Below are 13922 nucleotides of genomic sequence, written 5' to 3'. Positions count from 1 at the left end.
CCCCTTCTTTCCCCTCCAGATGCTTGTCTCCGCGGGGGTGTGGACGCGCAGTAAATGGGTGGATCTCCTTGCTCCGGAGCCTCTGCAGCCATAAAGGGCTCGCTTTACCTGCGGTGCGCTCAGGTCGATCCGGTTGACGGTCCCCGTTTCAAGTCCTTTCTAGTCTGCGCGCCTCTGATTGGCTGCGTAACGAGGAGGAAAGAAAAAAAAGAACGAGAGAAAATCTCTCTCTCTCGCTCTCTCTCTCTCTCTCTCTCTCTCAGCCCACCCACTGCTGATTATAGGGACTCTCGCGGGCTGCGTTTCCTTTCCTGCATTGAGTCTGGGACCTGGCCCGGCGGCTGCACGGCACACGGCACACGAGCGCGCACCATGGCAGCTACGCACGGCGAGTACCGAGGCTACCTGCGGAACGCGGTCGACATGGAGGCCGGGCAGCACCGCTTCCACCCGGTGCAGAGCTCGGAGCCCACGTACCGGCCGCTGCTTTTCGGAACCCTCGCTGTTATGGATTGCTTCAGGTGGCTTCCAGCGTGGCGATCTTATTGCACCTGACGGGTTACCTGCAAGAGGTAGGGGGCTGCAGACGACTGACATGACTCTTGGGGTTGTTTATTATTTATTTTATTTGTTTGATTGTTTTTTTAAGGGTTTAATGTTCCCCCCCCGCGCGTCACTTTTATTATTCTCCCCGTGCGCTTTTACGCAAACTTCGGCTCAAGCGGTGTAAATATTTACCAAGACTTCACGGTCTGATCCCCAGTTACGTTCACGCACATTTTTTTTTCTCGTTCTCCCCTCCTTCTTTTTACAATGCAATAAAATGACAGATAAGCGTGTCGACTGCTTGAGAGAGGAGGCGGCTTCTGCTCTGTGAAGTTGGAGAAAGAAAGACGGAACGCGTCTTTTGCACCGCTGCGCGCTGCTGGCGTGTTTTTGAAGGCGCCTTCAGAAAAGAAAAAAAAAAAAACCCAACCAAAACGCCTCTTCCTCCGCTGTATAAAACACTGATAACATCTCGACAAGCCTCTGTGAAACGTTCCGCTCAGATTAGTTGTATCGGCGCGACGCTTTCCAGCTCCTTTCACCCGGATACGGACGTGCGAGATGCCTTGTTTGTATAAAGAAAGAAAGAAGGAAAAAAAAAAGAAGAGAAATGCAGATGTGTTTACATGCCATGTATTTGTAATTTATACGTGTCATAAGTTGTGAACGTTTGAGCCTGAGCAGGAATCTGGCAGAGGAGAGAGAGTCTGTGGATGTTCCAACTTGTGACAGTCTTTTTTATTTTTTGTTTAGTTTTTTTTTTTTTGGCGATTTCTATCTCTGCTGTCTTTATTACCTTCCATGGCCTCCCCGTGTCTCCGGGTTCAGGCTGAAGGATCTGCCATCCTGTAAAACACTTCCATCCAGTTGTTTTTTACCCCCCCCCCCCCCCCCCCCCCCCCCCCCTGACTTTGTGGTTGAATTGGAGTTGAATAATTGTGTTTGAACGAGCCAAAGTGAGCAGACCCACATGTCCACGGCTCTGTCAGGATGCTGCCAGTTCACCTGGGGAGCATCTCTTTACCCCTCCTCTTCCTCCTCCTCCCCATCCTCTTCCTCTTCCTCTTCCTCCTCCTCCTCCTCCTCCCTCCTTCTCTGTTTAAAGTTCTCTGGCCTGTGCCTGGCATAAACACACTGCAGTGTGGTATAGTGGCTTGTTATGTTCTGCCTGTGAGCCAGAGAGGGAGAAAGAAAATAAATTAAGAAGGAGCTGGAGGAAGGAAAAAAAAAAAAAGAGTAAAACTAACAAAGCAGAGATCAGTGCGATGATTCCATCCATGTTCCTCGAAGGCCCCTGGCAGGAGCCCCTCCTGAGCTCTGACTCCCCTGGATTGTGATAACGGATGTGTACAGTTGCACTCTTGATCGTGACTCAGCAGTTGTGAAGGGTTTGGGCCCCCGGGGGCCCTTCTGCCCCATCAACACCTGAAGGAATTCCTGGCGAAGTAGGAAGAGCTGAGATCTGTGCAGAAGGAATGTGCTGATCAGAGGAGGGGTTTTCTTTTTCTTTTTTTTTTTCCCCCTCTTTAAAGAGGCTCTGGTTGGAGCGTGAGAATCTAATGGTGCTTTTTTTTATTGTGCTTTTTGGGCAAAACTACACTTTAACCTACTGTTTATGTGCAGTGTTTTTTTATTTTTTATTTGAGGGAATGTTGCACCTAGGGGCAGTTTGGAGTACTGCAGGGAAATATTCTATAAAGATTAAATTGCAGTAAAAGCTTTGAATTCAACTTGTGATCATTTACAGTTAATTCACAATATCTGCAACCATTTGCCTTTTTCAATCTTCTTTTGCATTAATTTAACAAACCTTTTTAAATATCTTCCCCTTTAAGTTTCACCTTTTCTTTAAATCCTTTTCACGGCCAAAATGTTGAATCTATATATTTTAATGTGAGTGAGATTTTCTTGTCGTGGCTCTGTTGTTGGAGCGATACATCTTCCAGCTCCAAGGTTGGAGGTTTGATTCCCAGCTCAACCTGCTCGTTATCTGAGTAACCGTTGAGCATTGGTGAAGTGGCACCCCTAGTGGCACTTTGGAGTACTGCACGGGGAATGTTGAAGATGATGGCTAATAACAAATCTGTTCCCTCCAAATAACTTTTTGCGTTCCATTTTAGTATCTAATCTGTTTCCTTCATTTACATTTCTTTCATATTAAACTCGTCTCACGTTAACTTTTGCATTATCCTTCAAGACGTCTTATGTCGTATCTTTGCTTTCTTTTCTGTGTTGCTTCTCAATAACTCATTCCCTTGATTAGTTTTCTTTCCCAAACAGATTCTGCTGTGTTCCCTTATAACGTTTGCTGCTGCTTTGCAATATTATACATTTCTTCCCCAAAATGTTGGCTTCTTTATTAGCTCCCAACTAATATGTTGCAACTTATGCATGTCCACGCAACAACTTCTGCACAAATACAACAACTTTTGTCTTCCTTTGCCGTTTAACAACACTTGCTATTCACTTTAAGTTTTTGTGGACGAAATCTTTTCTCTTCCAGTGAAACGACTTTTGTGTTCCCTTGCAAAAACCTTTGCACCAAAAACTAATCTGTTTCCTGGAAACATGTTTTTTTTTTTTTTGTTTGTCTCTTTACAAAACCGGATGCTCCAAAACGACATTTTAAGTTTCCTAATATCAACTTTGTTCTTTGTCCTTTGCAACAAACCTTAGTTTTTAACAACTTTTCTCAATTCCTATTATGTTCACTAACGGCATCTAATTTCTACAATTTTTACTTTCTTGAGAAACAACTCCTGCATCCCTTTTTTGCACCTTTGCATTGAGTCTTCACATCTCATCTGTTCCCTAAAACTACTTTTACTTTCTTGCACAGAAACGTACACGTTTCTTTCTGAAACTCTTGGAATTCAATTCAATCGTCTCCTTCTTGTCCTTATTGCATGTTCCCTAAAAAAAAAAAAACCTTTATTCTCCATTGCAACAACTTTTGCTTTTCCTTTGCAGTGTCACTTTTCCTTAAACTCGCTGTCACTTTTGCATTCCTTCGTTGTGATTTATGTTGCGCCAAACTTCCAAAAATGCTTGCAGCTCATGTAAAAGGAATTAAAAAAATTTTTTCAAGGGACTTCGTTATAGTTTATTTAAAAAGAAAACATAATACTATCTTATACCTGTTTAAATGGGTTTAGTTTTTTGGAAAGTCTTTACTTGAAACAGTTTTTCCAACAAGGGGGGGGGGGGATAAATATCCAAACAAGTCTGACAGCCTCTGATGTAGATCACGTTGCCTTCAGGCTCTTTGTGAGGAACGCAGAGTGTAGTTTACCCTCCCAATCTCACACCCTAAACCTCCCCTCGTATCCATCCTGAAAGTCTTCCCGAATATTTCCGCCTCGTCGGCACCTGTCGGAGAGAAATAGTTTCCCGTCGTCCGTCGCTTTGCGAGCGAGTCATGGCTTTTATTTTGTGACTTTCACTTCCACGCCTCTGACCTGCCTCCTCTCTGTCTCCAGGTAGATTTGTCTGCGGCGCCGCATCGACCCATCGAGGTGAGTCTGACCTCTCTTTGACCCTCTCGAGTTCACTGCCAAAACATTTAAAATGCACCTGTGCTCTTTTTTTATACAAGGACATATTACTTCATATTGCAGTATCTGCTGTGGCCAAGTGGATGTTTGCAGGGTTTTGATTGACAAAACTGCGGCGAAACAATTTCTCTGTGGCTTCATGAAATGTTGTAAAAAAGCATAACAGGTATTTCCGCTTGTCTGCGTCGACGGGGGAAGTACAGTGCGTGTAATAACTTGGATGTGTTTTTAAGAGAGAGGAGTCGAAAGCGGTGGGGGAAAAAAACCCAACAAAAAACCTGAGATATCCATCTGAAATTCTGCACTGACAGGAGTCGTGATTTTCCCATGGGCGAGTTTGCTTCTGTAGAGCGAAGCACAAAAACCCCAGGTGGTCCCGGCGGCCGCAGAGAGGTCAGACCGCAGCAGGACAAACACCTCTTCTGCCTTTTGATATGGAGGGAAGCGGCTTCTGGTGCAGGGTTTTTCTCACGGCTTTGGTTCGGCTCCTGTCTGAATTGCGCGTGAAGTTTCCAGCGACGGTTGTCGGTGTTTCTCCACTGAGGGAGTTAAAACTGGAGACGCACTGATAGCACTTTGACGAAGGCGTGCTAGCAATTAGACGCAGTCCACATGGAGAGAAAAGGAGTCGTATTATTCAGATTTTCAAACACTTTAGATTTTCCCTCCATTTGAATATTGGATCACAGGAGCTACATTCAGGATCTGCTGTGTCTTGTGTGAGCTGGACTGGCTCCGCCCACACACGCCCATCTATGGGAAGAGGAGGAAGTACTTCCCCTCGTGGTGCCATGTGCCAGAGCAGAGCTGCCTAATTGTGGGAGGAGTCAAAGGGGAGGAGCCTACCTGGATTGGGATTGGCTAAAACCCCGATGACACTATATAGGGTTTGATTTCTGATTGGCTGGTTGGAGCAACACACTTTTTAAAAACTGAAACAAGCCAGAGAGAGAGAGAGGACACACTTTCTTCACTTCTGGGGCGTCGTTCCTAGATTACTGTTGTAAAACCATTAGAAAGTTAATTTAATTAATGTGTTTTAAATATAAGTTTGACGGAAACACTGCTCGAGAGAAGTGTCGCTACTGAAAACACAACTTTTTGAAAACACTTCTTCTCTGTGGAAATGGAGAGAAACGCAGCCATAGTAAAGAGTTCTTCTGCACATGCTCAGTAGCTGGACAATCAGAACAATGTTTCCCTCGTGGTGTCATGACTTCCAGTCCATATTCTCCCGGGACTTGGTAGTTTTATTTTGACAGTCACCGTAATAACAATCCAACTTGGTCGTCTGTCCACTAGACTGTCTGTTTTCTCCCATTGTTAATATTTGGAGTGGATTGCTCTCGGTTGTTTTTAGCGAAACCACACACACACACACACACGCGCAACAAACAGCGCCAACTCCTGTCCTGGCATGCTAACTACATCATTTTCAAAACATTGCTTTGGAAATGCGAAACTTTCCTGAAGCAAAAAGAGAAAACATTTACAGAGGAAGTTTTTTTTTAGAACATTTCATTGTATTGTGCAACAGAATGTTTCTTTAAAACTGGCTTTATGTCGAGATTGCAGTCATTTTTCTTAGTGATTGTGAAAATATAGCCATTTTTCTATATTTCTATATTTTGCGCTACAGCGAGAAGTTTAAATTGAAGTGTATTATGGCACTAATTCACTGGTCCAGCTCACTCAAGAGTAAATTGCCCCCCCTGGATTAACAAGTGTCAGACAGCCCAAACATACAGACTATAACAAATGACATCAACCTGAAATCGCCAAAACAAACAGTGAGACTGTTGCTCCTCTGACTTCTGGCCTGTTGCCGCCACGTGTGGCATTTTGACAAAACAAATGAAAGGTGTGTTTTGTCTTGACTTACGAGGCTTTTTGTGTCGATACTTCCTGTCTGGCTCGATCGCCTCATTGCAGACAGACTTTTTCTCACTTTTTTTATCAGCGGAGCAACAAAGGCGGTGCAGAAGCGCCACAGAGCCGTAGAATTCAGGAACAACCGATTCAACAACAATCTTTGTTCACCACTTCAAGGACTAAGGAAGTAATCGGACTCGGTCAGATTCAGCTGCAGGCAGGTTTACTTGTGTTGATGTTGTTTATCCGGCTGTTGATGTCGAGTGACGTGAAGCTGGTGAGAAGAGTTATGAGCAGCAGGATCGGGCCTGATACTGTACGGAGTACTCGTACTGGTGGTTCACGCATGGCCTTCGCACATCTTTTGTGTATGGCGTATAAATTAGATTTCATGGCATTTAATAAGTACTCATATCAGTACTCTGTATTGGCAAGGAGCTCAAAGTTAGTACTCCTTTAAAATAAAAAAAGTGGGGTTAGTGTGTTCCTATTAATAACAGCACTATAACTAGTTAAGTGTCTCCACTAGTTTATAGTAAAAAGTACTTGCACAATTATAACGCCAGAATTCTTGATAGTTTTTTGGACGTCGGCGCCTGATTTAGGTTTTTTTTGGCTCAAGTTTTGTCACACCGACTCAAAACGTGGGACTTCACTTGAGGAGCGTTTGGTTTCTCATGATGCTTTAGTTTCGTTTGAACCAAGTGTGTTTTTGTTTGCCTCCCCGGTGGAGCGCTGACAGAAAGCCTACCCAGCCCGTCCTGAGCGGCAGAGCGGCGCGGCGTGCTGGGAGCTTTATGAGGTGTCGGGGCGACGGGTCCACTTCGGCCCCCGCCGTGTTGTGTTAGCGTCGACGCCGAGGCCGGTCGCTCCTCCCGCCGGAGAGCCGGGCCGGGGTCTCGGTGGACGTCCGTCGGGCTTAGTGCTTTGATGTGCCGGTTCGGCCCCACGCCGACGGGGGGGCGATCCTGCGGTTGCCGCCGTGGCGAGAAGACGGGACGGTGAAACGGACACGGCTCACGATGGGAATGTTTATTATCTGTGGCGACGTGTGCGAGACGTCTGGAGAGACGCTCTGCGCTGGTGGCCGGGCGCTGAGTGAGAGGACTTTTGTTCTCGCGCAGCATCTCAGAAACCACTCGTCAACATAATGGACATGTTGAATGATGCGTGCGGTGCGTAGTTAGAGGGCCGAGCGGAGGCCTGCATGCACTGTGGTATTGCAGGATCAGACCTCTGCAGTCGACAGCCGGAGCCGAGCGCAGGCGAAGAGATGGACGTTTGTTCTCCGTCTTCTTCGGGCAGCAGCTCACCAAGTGAAAAGGCATCGTTTTTGTGCTCTTGCATCACAGAAGTTGTGTTTACAAATGTTTAACGTCCTGAAAATGATGTCTGTTTAGAAGAAAATGTTGAAAAAGAGGGAGCTATCATGTCAGGCCACTAGTTGGTGATGTTGCTACCTTTTTGTCTGCGTGTATTTATTAGTTTTGTATGTGTCTATTTTACCAACATTTTGCAAAAACTATTAACCAGAATTGCATAAAATATTCAGGGATGGTCTGTTTTCCACCAAGGACCAATCGACTAGATTTTACGACGTTAACGACTCACCGCTTCCCAATGAATTCCAAAAAGCTACACACAAAAAATGTCCCATACAAAGGGGATGAGAGGGGCACCTCATAGAGATCAAAGGAGATCAGTATCTGTTGCCATGGAGATGCCCCTGCTCAGTGATGTAGCAACCTGATCCTACCTGGTTAGCATCAATATGAGCTAACGGCTATCATGCTGGCGACGCCAACTCTCAAATGCGGCGTTGGTGAAGCGTCTGCGCTCTACCGAGTGTAGCTCTAGTTTGTTTTTGTAATGAAGCCACACACACAGTAGAGAACAATCCACTCTAAACATTAACAATGGGAGTAGAAGCCGTGACCTATTTTAACACGTGTAAACATGTTTGTTTAGCAGCAGACGGTGCTAATCTTGGAGGAAAATCTGTGCCAGTATGTGTGGATTTAGGTTGTAAAGTCAATACTTGAGTATTATTAGCACAGGGCAGCAGGTGTGGAGTTATGTAAGTGAGTTTGTTTGGGAAGTGTTGCAACACTTCATTTCCAGACATACGTGTGTTTTCATTGCCAGGACGTTATTTGATCAGAGGAAACCCCAAAACAAGTCTGAATACATCTGGCATGAAGTGAAACTCGGACTGCAGGATGTCCAGTAAACGGTCAATGTGTGATTATTAACAACACTTATAGTGACAACGGGAAGAATACAAACACTTTGTCCTGTTTACTAGAGCACAAAAAGTTTCATATTGAAACAATGATTTGATAGCACTCATGTTATAGATGGAAATGCTGTAGTTTGCACATCCTGCCACTAGTTGGCACTGTTGTGAAATGCAACCAAGTGTGCAGAGAACATCACAACATCCGCTTTGTGAAGTTTAAACTGCTAACTTTGATTGAGCACAGTTTTTATTTTTAAATGCATTTGAAATTTTAAATTAGTACTCCATAAATGCACTTTGTATGGAAACTAGGGTTAGAAAATAAAAGGGCTGAAACTGTAATAAATGGTTTTGATGCTCTGCAAATTCAGAGAAAAGTGCAATTAATTCACAAAAATAAGCTTTATTCAAATCACATCGTCATTGCAATACTAAACATTCTCATATGTTCACTTTATTATCTTATTGCATGTATTGTGCAGCCGGAATAACAAACTAGTCCCTTTTATAGTCTTTTATTATTAATTATTTATTTCTTCAGCGTGGCTTTGATGGGGTTTTGTTAGTGGAGATCCGGCTGGCACGGATCCATGATTAAAAGATTTTTTATAAACCTATACGGTAAATGTGTGCTGTAATAATGGCGACGATAAAGTTTCACCTTTGAGCTCGTTTGATTGAGCGCACTCGCTCAGTGTTTTGTCTTTCTCGTTGTTTTATTTCAGGAGGTTCAGACGGAGCCGGTGCTGAACGCACTGAGAGACACCAGGAAGCCCCGGAAGTGTAAACCCTCCAAGGAGAACGTGCCGGCAGCCCATCTACAGATCCGAACCCGGCAGGAGTACCCAAAGAGTGAGTCCGAATCCCGGGCCAGAACCCTGGTCCGACTGTTTGCAGCCCTTCAGAGCACAGTCACACAAATACTTCCTTTAAACACCTAGAATTGCATTTCTTTCCCAACATATAGCCTTAAATATGTAAAAAAAAAAAAAAAAAACGTCGTCCATTGAAATTAATTGCGTTTTTGTTATTCCATTTTTGATTGTGGTTCACGATTCAGTTGGATTAAATTGAATTTATTTCGAATAAAAACACAAATGTATATTAACCATTATGATGACATAACAAAAGTCATAAAAGATTAAAAATGGCATAAAAGTTTTAAAAACAGCATAAAATGAGGTAAGAAATTTATTGAGATTAATTTAATGAAGTAAGGGAAATCTATTGTTTGTTTTGAAAACTTATGCAAATAAGACTGTGTTTAGTCCCGATTTAAAAGAAGTGAGTAAGAGAATCGTTTGCCAAATTGGCAAACGATGAAATCAAAGAATTGAAACACTGGGAACCGGTTCTCAACAAGAACCGGTTCTTGATTACCATCTCTACCTACTATATTTCGCAAGTTTGTTATTTTGACATCGACCGAGCATCAAAGCCATACTGTCGGGGTGAATTTGGAATTTTGGATTTATGTTGAGATTGTAGTTATTTTCTGTACTAATTCTTTTGTTTTTGGTGAAAGTACAGACATTTTCATCTCGTGTGTATATATACTTTGCGCCACGACAAAGACAGAGGTTAAATTTAAATGTAACTTGGTTCTTACCATTTTAGCTAAAAAGCTAAAAACGTACAAATCGACTGACCAGAACGTTCCTGCTCCTCAGAGGGCGAGCCGAAGGCCATCACCATCGACTGGGACGAGGTGCACGGCTACCGCCACAAGATGCATTACCAGAAGGGGAAGCTGCTGGTGATGGAGTCGGGCTTCTACTACGTCTACGCCAAGACCTGCTTCCGCTACTACCGGCAGGGGGGGCCGGAGGACGGCGGCGGCCAGGGGGGGGCCTCCCCGGTGGACGTGAGCAACACCCAGCTCATCCAGTACATCTACCACGAGATCATCAACCAGAACAGCAAGGCCCTGCTGCTGATGAAGACGGGCAGCACCATGCGCTGGAACGACACCAGCTACAACATGTACTGCGCCCAGCAGGGCCGGGGGGTGAAGCTGAACGAGGGCGACGCCCTGTTCGTCAACGTGTCCAACGCGTGGATGTTGGACCCGGAGGGCGAAGGGACGTATTTCGGGGCCATCAAGTTGGGCAACTGAGACGTGCGCCTGGTGGGGAGCGGACATGCTACTGAACATTAATGCCAAAGAACCACTGTTAGTGATTTTAGATTGTTGATTTTTTTTTTTTTTTTTTTCGTAGACGTTTTTTTTTCTTCTTCACGTTGCTCACCATCAAGTAGCCTCGGAGTCTTTTGCGAAAAACAAACTGAACAAAGGCCACTACCTTTCCACTCTTTCCACTCTGCCGTCCTCCCTCCCCTGAAGAACAGACGCAGGGCTTTCAACCTTTTTTTTTTTTTTTTTTTTTTTCTCTTTTCCCAAACAGCACTGAAGTTTTATTGAGCTTCTTTTTTTTTTTGTTTCGTTTTGTTTTGTTTTTCTTCTACGTATTGTGGTTCCGCATTGGGGAAATTTCAGTACATTCAGGTCAGATTACAACGTTTAGACTTAAGAGTTGACATGTGTTTGTGCACTAATTAAACAAACCACAAGGGAGCGACTGAGGAAGTAAAGTTTGCTGGCGAGTGGCGGCGGCGGCGGCGGCGAGAGCAGATTTATTGGTGCCGACTTTTTGGATGAGAAAAGTCGTTGGTGGTGTACGGAGCGTCTGCTCGTACTTGGCAGATTCTCGGAGAATGTTTGAGCCGCATCAGTGTTTCCCCCCAGAGAGGATTTTTGGAAGTGTGAAACGGGAAGGCGATGAGGCGAGCCGGACAGCAAGTGACTCCACAGTTTGGGTGGAATTAGGCGGCGCGGCGGTAATTAGCCGCGACCTCTAAAATCTCGGAGGTACCGTTGAAAGTTGGCGCCAAGGAACTCCGACTAACGGTTTAAAGGGGAGCTTTTGGTTTAGATTATTTTTGGGGGCGGGGGGGGTTTTCTTCACGATACGGAACTACTAGAACTACGATCTATGACGATGCACGATGTGTCACACATTGCTCGTTATCGTGATATCCAACGTGTCATTGTCAATTCATGTTTGATTTCAGTTAAAAATACCCAAAAAAAAAAACCCAAAGTCAATGAAATCTCCATGGTGTTGGCGCTCTCTCTCTTCTTGGACGTACAAATCTATGTCGACATCAAATATCGTGATTTCAGTGCCTTATTATTGCTCGATTATCTAAAAAAAACGTTCACTTTATTGAGCCGCTTTGGTTTCGGTCTCTTGATTTTGGTGTTGACCTTCTCCTCAAAGCCATCTTTAATCTGATTGGCTGTCATTTCGGAAGGTTGTATTTGAATTCCATAGCTGGTTTAACAGCCGTTCACCTGCGAGACAAAAATCTGCCCGACGACCAAGTAAACCGACAATAAAGGCTTCGTCAGCAACTTCCCTCGTTCCCGTCCTTCTGCGTTTCCTCCCACGTTTTCACCCTCCGACCTCGCGTTTCTCTCCTGAGCTGCTCGGTGGTTGTTGTTGTTGTTGTTGTTGATGTTTTGCGACGTCAGTTCATGTTGTGCAGGCGGACGTGTCCACAGGTCGATCTGGCCTCAAGTCATTTCATTTTTAAAATGTTTTCATTTCATGTTTTTGTTGTTGTTGTTGTTGTTTTATTTTGGACATCCTCAAAATCCAATACCAAAGTCAACCGTGCACAAGAAGTTTGGTTCCATTTAAAAACAAACAATTCAACTCTTTGACTTGCTCATGACATTAGTGAACCAATGAACGGTCTCCCGAATGAATGGATGAATATAGTTGACCCTTTTCAACCCTGTCGCCAGGATCTGGATCATGAAGTCAAATTTAAGCGTTTCTTCCTTTTAAGTATCAGACAAACATTCAGGGTGCCTCTTTTCAACTGCAATTTGATTCCCTTTGTTTTTTTTGCCTCAGAAATCCTTCCAAACCAGATAACCTGCAAATATCGTACATAAATAAAAATTAAACACAGTGGTTATGAGCAAGTTTTAAACTGCAGAAAATACACAATGCATGGCAGTTATTTTAAAAAAATGTTTCCCCCCAGAGGTTGTTAAAAGTATTCCTCTCTTCTGTGGATTAATTAAAATCAACCACCAAAGTAAAAGTGATCAACTTGGAGTAAAACGAGGTGAAAGGGTCAATGGTTGAGTCTGAGCTCAAGGTACGAGATGACCTGGTCACAAATCGAACTGTAACCATTCAAATGCTGCATTATCTGTTGGTAATTTGACACCAGCCTCACCCAGTTGATTCGAAAGGAGCCACTAAACGAGGAAGTCATGTTCAGTCTGAAGCCCGAGAGAAAACACATTGTCAAATGTGCCGTTAGACAAAATAAAGAGGAATAAACTGACTTTGTTGCTTGTAAACGGTGAGAATTCAAAGTGCCGTCATTGGGACTCTTGTTCTACGTTCTGCGTTCCGTACGTGACAGAAAACGCCCGCCGACAGCCGAAACGGCTCCCCTTTAAAAAGAAAACGACGCACGGCGTCCTGGAAACGGGGAGGAAACAAAAAAAAAACCCGACATGCTTGTTCTGTTAATGACGACCAACAAGCGACTGCAGATAGCTGGACTGTCTGAGCGCAAAATGACACGAATTGACTCTTGGTCTTTTTTCACTTCGGAAGAAACCGAATTGAGTTCGGTTCATCTTTTTTTTTTTTTTTTTTTTTTTTTTTTAACTTAAATTTTGTTTTTCATTTGGCTCTTCAGTGAGGTAAATGGGGAATATGCACTAAATATTTATTTATTAGCTATAGAAGTACAGTGACGGGTCATTGTTAAAGTGACCTCTCGACTGTTTAAAAAAAAAAAAAAAAAAAAAAAAAAATCAGTAATGTTTTATGTCTGTACAACATCCATTAAGCAGCACTTAGAGGAAATAGTAGACACGCTTTTTGTTATTAAAAACACAGGGGCTTCATTTTAAATTCTATATTTATGTATCTTGATTTTGACAATTCTGTGTACTTGCCTAGCCAAAAGCAATATGGATATATTGTTCCTTCTACCAGATTGTAGCAAAACCTGTAAGACCTTCTGACTTCACCTTGCGAGATTTTTTTTTTTCCATTCAGTGTTCTTTTTTTTTTTTTTTTTAAACATTTTTTTTTTATTTTATTTATGTTTGTGTATGTTTTTAATAAAACAAAACTACTTTTGTAACAACGCCTCGTGTGTGCTGATCTGAGATCTGGCCTTGTCTTTGCATTGTAACTCGACTAGCGGCCCACCCCGGCCGCCGTTATCGCGCCGCGCCGGCCGCCGCGCGATCTGACGATCTCCACAATGTTTTGGGGGGGGGGGGGCCGAATTCGACACGGCTGCGGCCGGCGAGAGAAGTCGTGCTCTTCCTTTTTTTTTTCCCCCCCACGGTGGCCCGCCCGGTCGGATTGGAGTAACCGCGAGAGCTTCGCGACTTCGCTGGCTAACGTGTGTGAGGCGTATGTTTTTTGTATTTTTTTGATCGTCGGGTCTCCAGTGAAGCGAGACGGAAGCGTTGGACCTCGGAACAATCCCTCTATTGTTCGCCATCGCCGGAGAAGAGGTTTCACACGTCGGTGCCATACGTCGGGACCGCACACGACTCCAGACTCATTGTTCAAGCACTACAGAGACGGTGAAATTAAACCCGGGGGTTGAAGACGAAGACTTGGCAGAGCCGCTCAAGGAGATGATGATCTTTTGATTTTTTT

General features: G+C 44.0%; 1 protein-coding gene across 1 annotated transcript; it reads left to right on the top strand.

The window, feature by feature from the left end:
- Positions 1-372: 372 nt before the first annotated feature.
- Positions 373-10327, top strand: tnfsf11 (TNF superfamily member 11; the record flags this gene model as incomplete). Its single annotated transcript, XM_080498124.1, is given in 5 exon segments — positions 373-505; positions 508-572; positions 4026-4061; positions 8937-9063; positions 9882-10327. Coding segments are annotated over 5 exon segments (807 nt in total).
- Positions 10328-13922: the final 3595 nt, after the last annotated feature.

The sequence above is a fragment of the Blennius ocellaris genome (assembly GCF_963422515.1).
Source record: "Blennius ocellaris genome assembly, chromosome: 6".
Lineage (NCBI taxonomy): Eukaryota > Metazoa > Chordata > Actinopteri > Blenniiformes > Blenniidae > Blennius > Blennius ocellaris.
The sequence above is the reverse complement of the archived record's forward strand: the minus strand, read 5'-3'. Positions and strand labels throughout refer to the sequence as shown.